The 14,931-nt window shown below is 44.8% G+C and overlaps 1 protein-coding gene across 1 annotated transcript; it reads left to right on the top strand.

Moving 5' to 3' along the window:
• Window positions 1–102: 102 nt before the first annotated feature.
• Window positions 103–14,619, top strand: LOC116948781 (UDP-glucuronosyltransferase 1A5-like). Its single transcript, XM_032965864.2, has 6 exons — window positions 103–780; window positions 9,110–9,988; window positions 10,355–10,486; window positions 11,835–11,922; window positions 13,152–13,371; window positions 13,808–14,619. Exons 2-6 carry the CDS (start codon window positions 9,113–9,115, stop codon window positions 14,118–14,120), a joined length of 1,629 nt encoding a protein of 542 aa, XP_032821755.2. The 5' UTR covers window positions 103–780; window positions 9,110–9,112; the 3' UTR covers window positions 14,121–14,619.
• Window positions 14,620–14,931: the final 312 nt, after the last annotated feature.

Raw genomic sequence — 14,931 nt, 5'->3', positions numbered from 1 at the left:
TATGATTATACCTGTGCAATTAAAGTGCTCTCCATCATATTCAAAACTTGCATTGGTACGTGTCATTTTCATGACATGTAGTTTATCCTGAAATCTATTAAGTTGTGCTTTTGTTACATCTATTTATAGTTACGCGTAAACAAATTGATGAGAAAGACTGACTAAAGTGTGAACAAAATATATTGAAATCTAAGAGCGTTGCATGAATGAACCAGTGCGAATGTTTCAATGTTCTCAGGCTAAAGTCCAATGTACGTTGTGGGGTATATTTACCAAAGGTTTATGTCGGTAACTATTAATTGGTGCACAGTTTCGGGGTTTAAAGGAATCTGCAATGCGCACAATACCTGCATGCGTCGCAAATGAAGACTCTACTTAATTGGACGATTGCCGCTCGCTATCGAATGAGCATTTAAGTCCTTTTAGAAAATTTGACTTGGGCAATGAATAGGTAGTACAGTACTGATTTTATTTACACCTACTTTTTACTGGAAAAGGATTTCACATTTTAAAAAGTTGCATAATTCAAGCGTTTTTTTGGTTTTTATCAGAAGCCAAAGTCTAACGTATCTTGTCTAACCTATTGGACGATCCGCTGTGTAACGCTGAAAAGTTCTTGTCGCGTTCAGAGTATTGTAGCTGTAGGTTAACGTTACACTTAATTGGACGATTGCCTCGTATGCTACTGAATGAGCATACGTTCGGCAAACAGGTCCTCAAAATCAAGATTTTCTTCCTCTACCGATCATCTACGTCACTTAAAAGCAACAACAATAAGTAGTAAGTACTAGAAGTTGTGTTGTATACATAACACACATTAAGTCGATATACCTGGATGAATCGTCCTTTGTTGCTGGTTATATACTTCATCATTTACATTCAATTCAGTGACTAATCGGGGACATCGCACGTGTTACTTTTGGCATTTCAAATTGAACGAAAATAAACCTCAGAAGCAATACTTGATTTAAAAGATTATTAGTATGGCGTTTGAGAAATGTTGGAATGTTTCATTGGTTCTCGTTTTGAAACTTGGAATTGCTATCTTTTGAAAGTATGAGACTAATCAATACGGTACATGATTTTGCTTAGTTGAGAAAAATTCCCTTTGTTAAGTTTAACGATATTCTTCCGTGACGAAGCTCCGGGAGCTATACATTTCCAAATGTATAAAAATGTTTGCATGGCATTTGTACACTATATTCATTTTTTCTTAGTAGCTGTTTAGAGCATTAAGTTGCATATTGTGCTTTACCAATACATATGCAGTGTTCGATTTCACTCGGACAACTTTGTCTTTCTTCGAACACCACTTTATTTACAACTCTCAGCATGTCCTCCACATTCCACAGTATCCTGGTCGCCACGGCTCGCTCGCCGTGCTTCACTCGACTCGCTCGCCACCTTTGTCTCTCCACTCCCCACGATTACTTCGCTTACTCCGCCGCTAACTTCTTCGTCTCCGCTCTCCGCTATCACCGTCGCTATGCTCTCTCCACCGCTAACTTCTTCGTCTCCGCTATCACCGTCACTATGCTCTCTCCACTGATAACTGCTTCGTCTCCCTCACTATGCTCTCTCCACTGCTAACTGCTTCGTCTCTGTTCACCGCTATCACCGTCACTATGCTCTCCCCAATGCTAACTGCTTCGTCTCTGTTCACCGCTATCACCGTTACTATGCTTTCTCCACTTCTAACTACTTCGTCTCTGTGCAGCTTCGCTATCACTACGCTCTCTCCAGTGCTGGCTGCTTCTCTCCAGCTCTGCTATCGCTACGCTCTCTTCCCTGCTAACTGCTTCTCTTCAGCTCCACTATCGCTACGCTCTCTTCACTGCTAGCTGCTTCTCTTCTTCAGCTCCGCTATCGCTACGCTCTCTTCACTGCTAGCTGCTTCTCTTCTTCAGCTCCGCTATCGCTACGCTCTCTTCACTGCTAGCTGCTTCGTCTCTAACTCTGTCTCCCAAACTCTGTCCTTCCAACTCTCCGTCTGCAAGCTCCCCACACTTCAACAACCTCTGTCTCCAAGCTCTCCAAACTCCAACTCTCCTGCTACTGACTCCAACTCCTGCTCTTATACCTGCTCTCATTACACCTCCAATTAACCCGCGTCCCAACGGCACTCCGCGTGACCGTCCACCTGTTAGCTCGCCAGACTTCAAGACGCCCCTCCAGCCTTGGCAACAGCGCCAACCAATCCCAACCGTCCTTGGCTCTCCCAGCTTAATTGCCCTAACATAACCTGTACTGTATTTGCCTTCACTACAGGCTGACCCAACATAACCCGTACTGTCTGTGTTATCACGTAATCACGCTGTTTCCACTGCCCACCTTCCTACTCCACTACACATATATAGATCAGTGAAATGCATTTTAGCTCTATTTAAGCACTATATGGCACTGGTGCAGAACATTAATATTTTTACTTCCATAATACCACATTTATTAAAACATCTTTACAGCCAAAAATTACATGGTGTCAGCTGCTTGGATTTTAATTATCCACGTGCTTCTCAAGTCACATCCACCGTTCTCACATCACAATTCGTTCCACTGAATCCCATCTCACCTTTGATCTCTCCTCTCTCGCGCGGCGGTGGCGAGATGTTAACTACCTCGCCTGGTATGCAGGAGGTAATGGGTTCTAACTAAAACCACTAAAACTTGTTTATTTTACCAGGTAAGGCCCACTGAGCTATATAGCTGTTTTCCAGAAACGACCTGGCCACAAATTATAGCTCAACGAAGTGGCTTATCTTGTGGAAACTTATAGCAGCAAAATACTCTAAACGGATGTTTCAAAATGTTGAGGGAAAAACCGGAGAGCCTGCAGAAAAATCCACGCGACCATGGGGAGAACATGCAAACTCGAAATATACAGACGTCAAGGTTGGGATCAAACCCACGACCTCCTGCATACCAGGAGAGGGAGTTAACATCTCACCGCAACTCTAAATTATTAATTCCTCAACCTTTTCGCGGAAAGATTCCAAACAACTATATTATCATGCTCATCTTATATTGGCATTCCAATATGATACATTTCCTATATCGTTAATTGAAAGCAATTGTTTACTCTAATAATGAATGCATATTCCCATATTTGCGTCTCCACAACCATTACTACTGCTGGGTGGACAGAGGTGGTGAGGGTTCGGGGTGGAGGTGTTAAATAAACTTGAAACATTGTTTCGACTGCCATGCCGGGAGGGTGGAATCAACCTTTGGATTGCAAGTCCAGCGTGCTAATCATCACATCACGGAAATGTGCATTGCCTCATCGTGTTGACGCCGTGCAGCATACAAACATGTCATCTCTCATTGAAACCCTTAAATCGAGCATTTGCAACATTTCTTGTGCATTTACGTAAGAAGCATGTGGTTGCAATGGTGGCAGTTAAACAATGTTTTCCTAGCAAAGGAAAATAGACATTGAAATGGAAGGCAACAACTGGAACGTGTGTATATTCGCGCAAGCACATATTGTTTCATAGTCAAATCCAAAGCTGTAACCGAGGTTATCGCAGATAAAACGGGCATCGTCGTAGAGCGAGCCATCCTTGCACAACACCCAATGGCAGAAGCTAAGGTCATGTGTAACGAATGGAATTTAACCCCCACTTCTTAAATGTCTGCAGCTTTTTAAGCATTATTTTACAAACTAAACTTGTATGGCATCTTTGGTATTTTGGAAATTTGAACATAAAGTAGAACATACCTCAGGGGTGCAAAAATAGCAATTCGAATAACCGTACTCAAAACAGATGCAGTTCCCTCATATGCCTTTAGAGTTGCCACACAAAGCTTTGGGTCTTCACGGCCACGGTCATGCTATCTGTTCTCTATGCTTCCGAAACATGGACCCCCGAAAGGAACACCTTCGCCGGTTATAAACATTCAAGTTGGTCTGCCTTCGATCCATTCTGGGTTAAACCAGGCTGGATTGTGTGAGGAGCTCACAAATCTTTGAACGATCTGGACAAAGTCCCATTGGTGAGCCTCTCCGGCAGGCAAGGCTGCGTTGGCTGAGTCATGTAGCCCACATGCCCAGCCACCGCATGCCCAAAGAGCTTTTGTTCAGCCGGATAGAGGGGGCTAAACTGGCGCAGCACGGGCTAGAGAAAATGGAATTATGTGATACGAGAGGAGCTGGAGCTAAGTGGACTTGCCATTAATACCAGTGGTGTCAAGATCAGCCTCTGTGGAGGAGGCTCGATAAGGACGCTATTGGGCAGTTTGATGCAGTCACCCTCCAGCAACAACGGAGGGCAGAGGAGCGACGCTCACAACAACAGGCAGAGCGCCAGACATAAAATACAGAAAATTGGCACAGTAGGGAACACAGGTGGTGCATCGGCCAGTCATTTCAGTCAGTCAACCCATGGGACCTGGGTCTGTCCGGTGACCTGACAATGGGCGTTCAACACTTCACGTGCCCTTAAAGTGTACATAGCCTGGCACAAGCACCAGGTGAAGGGGGAACAGCTGCCCTTAGTGGAGGAAGTGAAGTACATCGGGGTCTCTTTCGCGAGTGATGGTAAGTGGGAGTTGGAGATCGGCCGGTGGATCGGTGCGGTGTCCGCAGTGTTGCGGACACTGTACCATTCCATGGTAGTGAAGCAGGAGCTGAGTTCTCGAACAAAGCTCTCGATTTAGAGGTCGATCTACGTTCCCACCCTCACCTATGGTTATGAGTTTTGGGTAATGACCGAAAGGATGACATCGTGGGTAAAAGGGCCCGAAATGAGGTTTCTCCGCAGGGTTGTCGGGTTCATTGTCCGTGATCGGGTGAGGAGCTCGGTAATCCGGGAGAGTTTCAGAGGCGAGCCGTTGCTCCTTCGGATCGAGAGGAGCCAGTTGAGGTGGTTCAGGCATCTGGTGAGGATGCCCCCCCCCGGTAGACTCCCCTGGAACTCTACTGGGCAGCACGTCCCACTGGGCGAAGAACCTGGGGCCGGCCCAGGACCACGATAGCGGGACTATGTCACTCAGCTGGCCTGGGAAAGCCTGGGAATTCCCCAGGAAGAGTTAGAGTCAGTGTATAATAGTGTATAGTATAGTAGTGTAAAGTCATGGAGAGCTAGATTATGTCGCCAGGAAATGGGAGGTCTGGACCGCCCTACTCGACACGCTGCCGCCACGACCCTCACCAGGACAAGCGGACTGGGAAACGAACGAACGACAAGCACCGTGGTGACGTCACCATCACTTAGTAGCAAATAGCAGTTGTTATACTCTCTGGCTCTGTCGGGAAAGTCACGTAGATAGAAAAAATAATAAAACAAAACACGACGTTTCAGTCGCAACACAGGTGAGGGAAAAAAACGTAGCCCTCAAAGGTCTAGGATACATCCTGGCAGACGTTGCAAAATCTAAAATTGCTGCTATCCTCAAGAATGCTAAGAAACCCATTAGCAACATTAGCAAGGACGAACGTTTTAAACTCACTCAATTAAAAAAGAGAGATCATATTGTCATCCTCTCAGCTGACAAGGGCAATGCCACTGTCATCATGGATAAAACCACATACAACAACAAAATCCAGAACCTTCTCAATGATGGCTGTGATACCAATATTAACAGAGACCCTACCAATAGCTTGGCTACTAAAACCAACAAAATCATCACAATTCGACTTCCCTAATCCAAAGCAACCAAACGGTTCTCTCTATAACCTTCAGCTGCTAGACCACCCAGATTTTATGGCCTTCCAAAAATCCATGAAGAGGGTACTCCACTCCGTCCTATTGCATCCACCATTAATTCACCCACTTACAAACTGGCATGATTTCTGTCTGAGACTCTGCTTCCCTTCACGGGCAAGACCGCCTCAGCTGTACTTAATTCGGCACACTTGGTTTCACTAATCAAGGACATATCACTGTCCCTGGATGATTTGCTTGTCAGTTTCGATGTAGTCTCCCTATTCACAAAGGTACCTGTACCTGATACTATTGCAATCATTGAAGACCTAGCCCAACAGGGATTGGATCCTGATGTACCTTCGTTGGTAAAGCACTACCTTACCAACACTTACTTCACCTGGAATGGTACTTTCTACAAACAGAATGAAGGTACCCCAATGGGCTCTCCCCTATCACCAGTGGTTGCAAACATTTTCATGGAGAAATTTGAGACAGATACCATCCAGACATCCACCCGACGCCCTCCCTTGTGGAAGAGATACGTAGATGACACGTTTGTCATTTGGCCACATGGCGGATAGCACTATACCAATTTCTCAACCACATCAATTCCATACACTCATCTATCAAATTCACCATGGAAGTGGAAAATGATGGCAAGCTACCATTCCTGGATGTTTTGATCGAGAAGAGACCAGATGGCTCGTTGGGACACTGTCTATAGGAAAGCCAAACACACGGATTCCTATCTAAAGCCTGACTCCCACCACCATCCGGCGCAGAAGAATTCCCTAATCAAAACACTACACCATAGGGCCCGTTGCATCTCCAGCCAGCACCACCTAGCCAGTGAGCTTGAACACGTACTGTACACCAGGCTCTCAGGAAGAATGGATATTCTGACCGCACAATCCGCAAAGCTGCATCCCCAACCATGGGTAGAGAACAATCTGAGGACCGAATCAAAACCATCACCTTACCATACATAGCAGGGGTTACCAAAAGGATTTACAAAATCTTAAACAAACACAAGATCCAAGTTCAGTTCAATACAGTACACAAAATCCGTTATTTGATCCCATCGGTGAAGGATGCGATTCCGGACATGCAATGTCCTGGTGTCTATAAGCTGAGTTGTGTCTGCGCCAGCAGTTACATTGGTGAAACGAAGCGACGTGTCTCGGACTGGGTTCACGAACACAAAGCGGATTTGAAACATGGCAGAACCAACACCTCGGCGGTGGCGGATCATTGTTTCAACGCTGTGGGCACACATTACATTGTTTTCTCCGAGACCAAGGTGATCTGCGGACCCTCGGGCCACCATCAGACATTTGTTCACGAAACCATCAAGATATACAAACGCAGACAAAACTTTAATCGAGAAGATGGATTCAGATTGAGCAATCATTGGAAGGATGTGATAAACCACGTTAAGATTTAACTGCTATGATTTTCACTCACCCAACCGTGTGTCCTTCGTCCCCCCTTCCCTCCCGTGCCTACCTCATACAGCCAAACTCCTCAGGGCAATGCCACTGTCATCATGGATAAAATAGAATATAACAGCAAAATTTAAGAATTACTCAACGATGGCAGCTATACAAAAATTTAAAGAGATCCCACCAACAACCTCGTCATGAAAACCAACAAAATCATTTCTGATTCAACTGCATTAATTGATCAAACCAAACAGTTCTCGTTGAAACCTTCTGCTGCCAGGCCACCAAGATTATACAGCTTACCAAAAATACATAAAGGAGATACACCCCTTTGTCCCATCGTCTCTAATATCAACTCCCCCACCTACAAACTGGCTCGTTTTGTGTCTGAAATCCTGCGGTCTTTCACTGGAAAAACCACCTCTGCGGTACAAAATTCTACTCACCTGGTAGCGACAATCAAGGGTATTTCCCTGTCCCCAGACGACCTGCTTGTCAGTTTTGATGTACTTTCCTTATTCACCAAAGTTCCTGTACCTGACACTGTCGCTAAACACTGAGGTACCCCCCCTGGTAAGACATTGCTTAACCAATACATACTTCACTTGGAATGGAACTTTCTACAAACAAACTGAGGGCACCCCAATGGGCTCCCCCCTATCTCCGGTTGTAGCCAACATTTTCATGGAGAAATTTTAGACTGACGCCATCCAGACTGCCACTCTGCGCCCAACCTTATGGAAGAGGTACGTGGATGACACTTTTGTCATCTGGCCACATGGCCGGCCTGCTCTAGACCAATTCTTCGACCACATCAATTCCATACACCCAGCCATCAGATTAACTATGGAAGTCGAAAAAGATGGCAAGCTACTTTTTTTTGGATGTCCTAATAAAAAAGAGACCTGATGGTTCAATGAGCCACTCTGTCTACAGGAAAGTTACCCATACGGATGCTTACCTGAAACCGGATTCCCACCACCATCCATCCCAGAAGAATTCCCTCATCAAGACTCTGCACGATAGAGCCCAATGCATATCCGACCAGGAACACATAGCCAGTGAACTCAAGCACGTACGCCAAGCTCTTAAGGCTAATGGTTACTCCGACTACACAATCCACAAAGCTATCACTCCAACCATGAAAAAGGACCCTCTTGAGGAGCCTTTCAAAACCATCACTTTACCCTACATTGCGGGGATCACAAAAAAGATCTCCAAAATCTTGAATAAACACAAGATCCAGGTCCGATTCAACACATTACATAAAATCCGTGATCTGGTTCCGTCTGTATAAGATGTGATTCCGGACATACAGTACCCTGACGTCTACAAACTAAGTTGCCTCTGTGGTAGTAGTTACATTGGAGAAACCAAACGACATGTCTCGGACCGCATTCGTGAACACAAAGCAGACCTGAAACACGGTAGGACCAACACCTCGGCCGTGGCAGATCACTGTTATAATTCAGTAGGTTCACATGACATTGACTTCTCCAAGACAGAGGTTCTTTGCAAGCCATCTGGCTACCATGAGAGATTCGTCCATGAGGCTATCCACATATACAAACACAGAGACAATTTCAACCGAGAAGATGGATTCTGGCTTAGCAATCATTGGAAGGATTTGATCAACCATTTCGGGTCTTAATTGATTGATCACGCTTAAGGTGGCTTTTAGAATGCATCCATTATTTTTCGTCTCCCCCCTCCTCTTTTCCGAACATAGATGAACTCGTCCATCTGAACAAACTGTCAAATCGCTCTCCGTGGTGCTAACGTTAAAAAACCGCCACTTTTTAAAAAATCTTCTTGTTGTGGTTTTCACACCTGATGATGATTGCATGTGTTGCAGTCGGAACGTCGTGAGAATTTTATTGTTTTATATTTTTATTATTTTATTGTTTCCCTTCTATGTGACTTTACCAAAAGAACCAAGAATATGGTTTATTCATGTACAAAACAAGTCAGGCAAAAGCCAAACCACCATTGTTTATCAATCGATGTGTGTTTTTCTGCCAGGACATGCGGTGGTTTTTCAGCTTTGCTCAAACCCTCGCCTTCATGCACATGGCCGTGGGCCAGGAGAAATCTGACGGTGACCGTGCTGTGGGTGGCATGCTGGTGTACCCAACTGATGGCAGCCACTGGATGAGCCTGCGTGACCTGTCCCTCGCCGTGTCTCGGCGTGGTCACAGAGTGGTCGTGGCATTGCCCGCGACCGGTAATCTGATGGTGGGGGAGACGCCTGGGCTAGACTCGGAGACCTTCCCTGTGCCTTTTGTTGATCGGGAGAAGAAGAAGGAAATGTCAGGAAGATTTTTGCGTGATGTGGTGTTCGCGGAAAAGGGTGGCTCTACAGGATTCCACTTTACGCACTTGGAGAGCATGAATAAGAGGTTTGCAGCAATGTGTGACAGCTTACTCGGCAATGTTGCTGTGATGCAGCGACTTCGTGCCCATAACTTCGAGGTTCTTCTCGCTGACCCAATGGATCCATGTGGAGCAATTTTAGCTGATGCACTGGGGCTCCCGTCAATATTTCTTATGCGTGGTATTCCATGCAATATCGACTTAAAAGCTGCCCACTGCCCAGCACCATCGTCGTACGTTCCCCAAAGTATGTCAGGCTTCACAGACCACATGAGTTTCACCGAGCGGGTCACCAACATGTTTATGGGTTTAAAGCAGGATCACCTGTGTATTGACTTCCTTCTGAAACGCTTTGATGAGCTGGCCAGGCGCCATCTGGGTCGGGACGTCACGGCCATGGAGCTGCTTAGCAATGCGTCCATCTGGCTGCACCGGACAGACTTTGTCTTTGACTATCCCCGCCCGACTATGCCCAACATGGTGAACGTCGGAGGTATGACATCCGATGAAGCTAAACCTCTTCCACAGGTAAAAAGTTACTGTCAATTTGCACTCTTTACCTGCATTTGTTGAAACTATTAAGAATTAGAATTATGATGTTCTGATGATATGGATAACATAACTTAAATAACTTTGGGCACAGCTTGAAGGGTTAATTTTCTGAAGATAAAAAAATACGTGGTGAGGGAAAGACGAATATTTAATTAATTCTAGCTCATGCTAGCCAAACTGGGTTTAGCATTTAAACCTGCATGTAAATGTAATGTGATGACAGGTGTATATGATACAACTTGTTTTAATTACATTTTTACACACTGGAGAATATGATTTGACACCACGATGGCCAATGCAAAACGCCTAATTAATCCATTTGGGCGCGTTTTTATTCTGCAGGATTTAGAGGAGTTTATGCAGAGTTCTGAGGAGCATGGTGTGGTCGTGGTGTCATTTGGATCCATGGTGTCGGCCATTCCTTATAGAATAGCAAACGTTCTTGCAGAGGGCCTGGGCAGAATCCCACAAAAGGTAATAAGGAAATTACGCATCACATGTACAGTAGATATCTGAAGTAATATGTGGTCCTCTCTCGTGGCTTCCAAACATATGAATCCAACTCCACTTTGACAAAATACATGTTGCATGATTTATGAAACCTTGTGCAATCTATATAGAAAAGTAATCTTTGTTCGAACTGCTTTTTGTGTTTAGTGTGTTGTCCTTCTCCCACACAACCGATCAGTGCGGGTGGCTACGTACGGTTGCAAAAGAAGTTCAACATGCATACATATATGTCAGTATTTTTTTTACTGATGGCTGGTGGAAGATGGTGGCATAAATGTCTCTCTCAGGGTCTGGAAAATAAATATAACCGTTTCTGTTACATATTGTATGGAAGGAGTTGATGCAGAACACGAGCGAAATCCCAAGGGGGCCTTCAGCCACATGCAGTAGTCACCCACGCGTTCTGTTCGGCACAACACTTAGGAAACAAATACAATTTTATACAACTCGGCGGCTCAGAGGTCAAAAGAAGCATTGCCTCAAATAATGTATAACTCAATCCTAAAACAATTGCTTTATTGCCTTAATTATAATGCAATTCAAATAATAATTTATGTTGAGCTGTGTAATATGTAACCTATGGTGCAAACCAGTCTACACATTACGATTTCCTGAGCTACTTTTAAAGTTGTTTTTTTATGCGTTTTTTTTTCTGTAATACTATGTTTGGCTCTTAGCCACAGCATTTGCATCAGGGGGAGATGGGCTGGCCTTACCAGCCAGCCACACACATTATTAATACGCAAGACTGTCAGATATATCTGTCTGCTGGCCAGATCCCGTATGGGTATGGTTTGCTGACATTCCATCGAGGTGAAAGATGCCGAGTAGTCCACCAGAGTGTTGACATACGTCCCGTAATTGTGTATAGCCTAGAGAGCACACATCGACAGAGAATTTCAATATAACTATGATTTTAAAAAATCTCCTACCTTCTCACCCATCGTCTTTCCTTACTCTTGCAGCAGTGGATCAAGCTCAACCGGTATGCAATGCTTTTTAAACACATGCACACTGAATATAGTTAGGTCCGTTTATGAAATGGAACGTATTTGGGTCAATTGGGCGAGTACACGGAAAGATGATAGTTTCCTCATCATTATCATGATCACCACGATCCATGGGCAGATCGACCGTAGGTGTCCACTGCATATTTCGATAGCTTCTTACCCATCACCAATAATCATAAAGGATGTGTATGTTCTGTGTTACCATGTAAGTTGATTACATGGAAGAAGATCCTGTGACGTGACAACTAGTGTCTCGTTTATTGGTGAATATTCTGTCGATTAATTTGTGCTTTACTCCAAAGGTTATATGGCGCTATGAAGGACCAACTCTCGAAAATCTCTCGAACAACACAAAAGTGATGTCATGGTTACCACAGAGGGACCTCTTAGGTGCGTGTTGCAATATCTGTATTCAGCTTTTGTCTAATTGCATCCGTCAGTGTCGGCTCTGAGTGCCAAGGTACACAGCCAACGTGTATCAGCACTTCCTCTGAGCACTGCACATGTTCACATGCTATTCCCCATTCTGAGCTGTGTCTACTCCTTGATGTCATTCCACCATGTTCATCTACACATTTATCTTGCCCTTTTGCCTGAGATTTTCCCAAGAAGAAGGCAGTCATAGGACTGCCTGTGAGCCTCGCATTAATTGTCCGCAGCATGCCACCTTCCTCTGGCTAAATCCACCAACATAATTTGGCATCACCGTTATTGTTAACACTTCCTTGTTCATCGTTTCTCGTCCTACATCCTGTTGCCAATGTCCTTCTATGAAAGGGCACATTTCAAAACGTGTCTTTCCTCCGAACGGTGCCCTTTCAAGTGTCCAGCTCTCGCATTCATACGGTCCTATCGACCACACGGAGCACTCGAGGCATTGAGGCCAAGCGTTCATGCTCAGTTCTCAGTCGGTGAGCATGGTCGGCTGTTGAAGGCTGCCTTTGCCATTTACATTCTCTTAATATTCTCTTTTGGTACCAACGTCCACATTCCGGAAATGTTCTGCATGCAATTACCTCCGTGTTTCAATAGAGATCGCAATACATCTATCATAACAAAACGCATGCTGCATTTTAAATTTTCAACGTTTTGCATTTATTTTGGTTAAGTTTCATTCATTACATTTTATATTAGCTTTTGCTTTTCAGTTAGTTTTTTCTTCTCTTCAGAATAAAGTATTACTATTTTTAGTTCCACTTGCAGTTTTTGAGGTTATTTTATTTTTGGACAGCCTCAATAAGAAATATACAGTAGTATAAGCTAGAGGAATGCCCTGGCCATGTCAAAGCACGAGACGGTTACTACTCCGTGTAGCTATAGCTCAGAGCATCCAACTCGAACGTCAGGTGTGGTTACAGCTCCGAATCACACTTAAGCTCACGTGCCATCACAAACTGAGAAAAACGGGCTTGTATAACATCTAAAATCATGATTTTTGACCAAAGCCACTGTATGTTCCAGTTCCAAAGCTATGTAACACGCACAACATAAATGAACAAAGCGTTCAAAGAAGCATCCAAATGTGTGTTGTATGTTTTACTTCTTTCGCACCGTACATCGCCAACCGTGCCAATCGAAGGTTGTCCCTGTCTGGCTGTGATGGTGCCGGTGGATGACAGCCCACGCTAAGACTCGTGTATTCGTGACGCACGGGGGATCGCACGGCATCTTCGAGGCCATCTGCTACGGCGTCCCCATGCTCGGCCTGCCACTCTTCGGGGACCAGTTCGAAAACTTGGCTCGCATGCAAAGCAAGGGTGCCGCACTGGTGCTCAACATTCACTCCCTCGACGCTGGCTCTCTCGCCTCGTCCATCTCCACAATCGCCACACACAAGAGGTACGGTTGTGGGTCGGTGCGTCTCAAGCGATTGGCTGACAATATCGCACCGGTGGGGAGCTTGTGTAGAAAAAGCGTGCAGTTCCATAGCACTCTGCCATTCCACGCTCTTATATTTTCTAAACGTGTTTTGAAGTTTGCATTGTCGCATACAAATAGTGTCAGTGACATATATGATGTTGGCTAACTATCAGGGTTTAAACTTGGAATAAATTATGCATTTTTTTGTTGTTATAAAATGTATCACCAGCCACGTGAATAGGCGATTCAAAGCATGCACCAAAACTGTCACGTTTAACAAGTGTCCATAAACGTACATTTTGTTCAACCTGTGGCAGCGGACCACTCTCTCAGTGTGACAGCAGTTGCTGGGTGGGTCTTTACCGTCATGCGAATTGGATGATACTGCAGCCTTTGCCGTGTCTGATTTTCTTAGCAGCTACAAGGAGAAGGCATCACTGCTCTCGCGTCTGCACCACGATCACCCGCAGAAGCCCATGGACAGGGCAGTGTTCTGGGTGGAGTTTGTGATGCGGCACGGTGCGGAGCACCTGCGAGTGGCGGCTCACCACCTCACCTGGTACCAGGAGGCCGGCTTTGATGTGGCGGCGTTTCTGCTGGCAGCCATAGTCCTGGTGACAAGCGTGTTCATTGCGCTCATCACGATCTGCTGTCGCTGGCTATGTAGGGCCAAACATCGTAACGCCACTGTAAGCAAAGAAATGGCAGCCTCTAAAAAACACAAGTAATTGTTATGTTTAATCCGATTTTTTAAACAGCCACGCATGCTTAATTCGGACAGTGGGGCAGCTTTTTGGAAAATTCCCTTCAAACCATTTAATAGAGAATGCTCTTTTGGAAAAATGATACGAGATGATTTGCTGATTAAAATTTAAGGTTGTGATTTGACTTTTTATTTTAAAGAAAGTTATACAAAACTTAAGACGATTTGTATAAAGTCAATTGAGTGGTCGCAAAGCATAATACCAGTGGCCCTGTTAATCAGGTGATAACATTGCCCAGATCAGACATGGTCACACCAGAACAATAACGATTGACCCTTTAATGAAGGATAAGCAGACAATAGTCTCCTTCATATAGCTGTCTCTCCACAAAAAAAAATAGAGGAGAAAGTATTGTCTTGAATGAAACATTGTCTGCTTTTCTATTTTGTTACTTTAATTCCCCACACCAACGTGAATGATTGTTTTGTCTTCAATAAAGGGGCCTTCACAGCCAATGCCGTTACTCGATTGTGCACGTGAAAACACGATCCTTGCACCTGAGATCATCGTGACATCGCACCTTTGATTTGTTTCACACACAGGAACACACGTGGAGCAATAATCGGAGGATTTAGAAAATGCATGCGAATCAAACCTTCCCGTTACATTTTATACACTAAAGAAAGCATTGGGGCCCGGAAAACTAAAGGGAGTATCCAAGTCACAGTATACTGTACTCCAAGCCTTAAATGTTTGTTGCGAGGAAATCTATCCGAGTCAATTAGAAGGACCGTTAGCCTCCCTCGTGGAAACACCGGACCCATATGCCCTGACC

This window comes from Petromyzon marinus, chromosome 2, assembly GCF_048934315.1.
Source record: "Petromyzon marinus isolate PM22_M1 ecotype Great Lakes invasive population chromosome 2, UKy_Petmar_22M1.pri1.0, whole genome shotgun sequence".
In the NCBI taxonomy this organism is placed as follows: Eukaryota; Metazoa; Chordata; class Hyperoartia; order Petromyzontiformes; family Petromyzontidae; genus Petromyzon; species Petromyzon marinus.
This window is presented reverse-complemented; position numbering and strand designations above follow the sequence as displayed.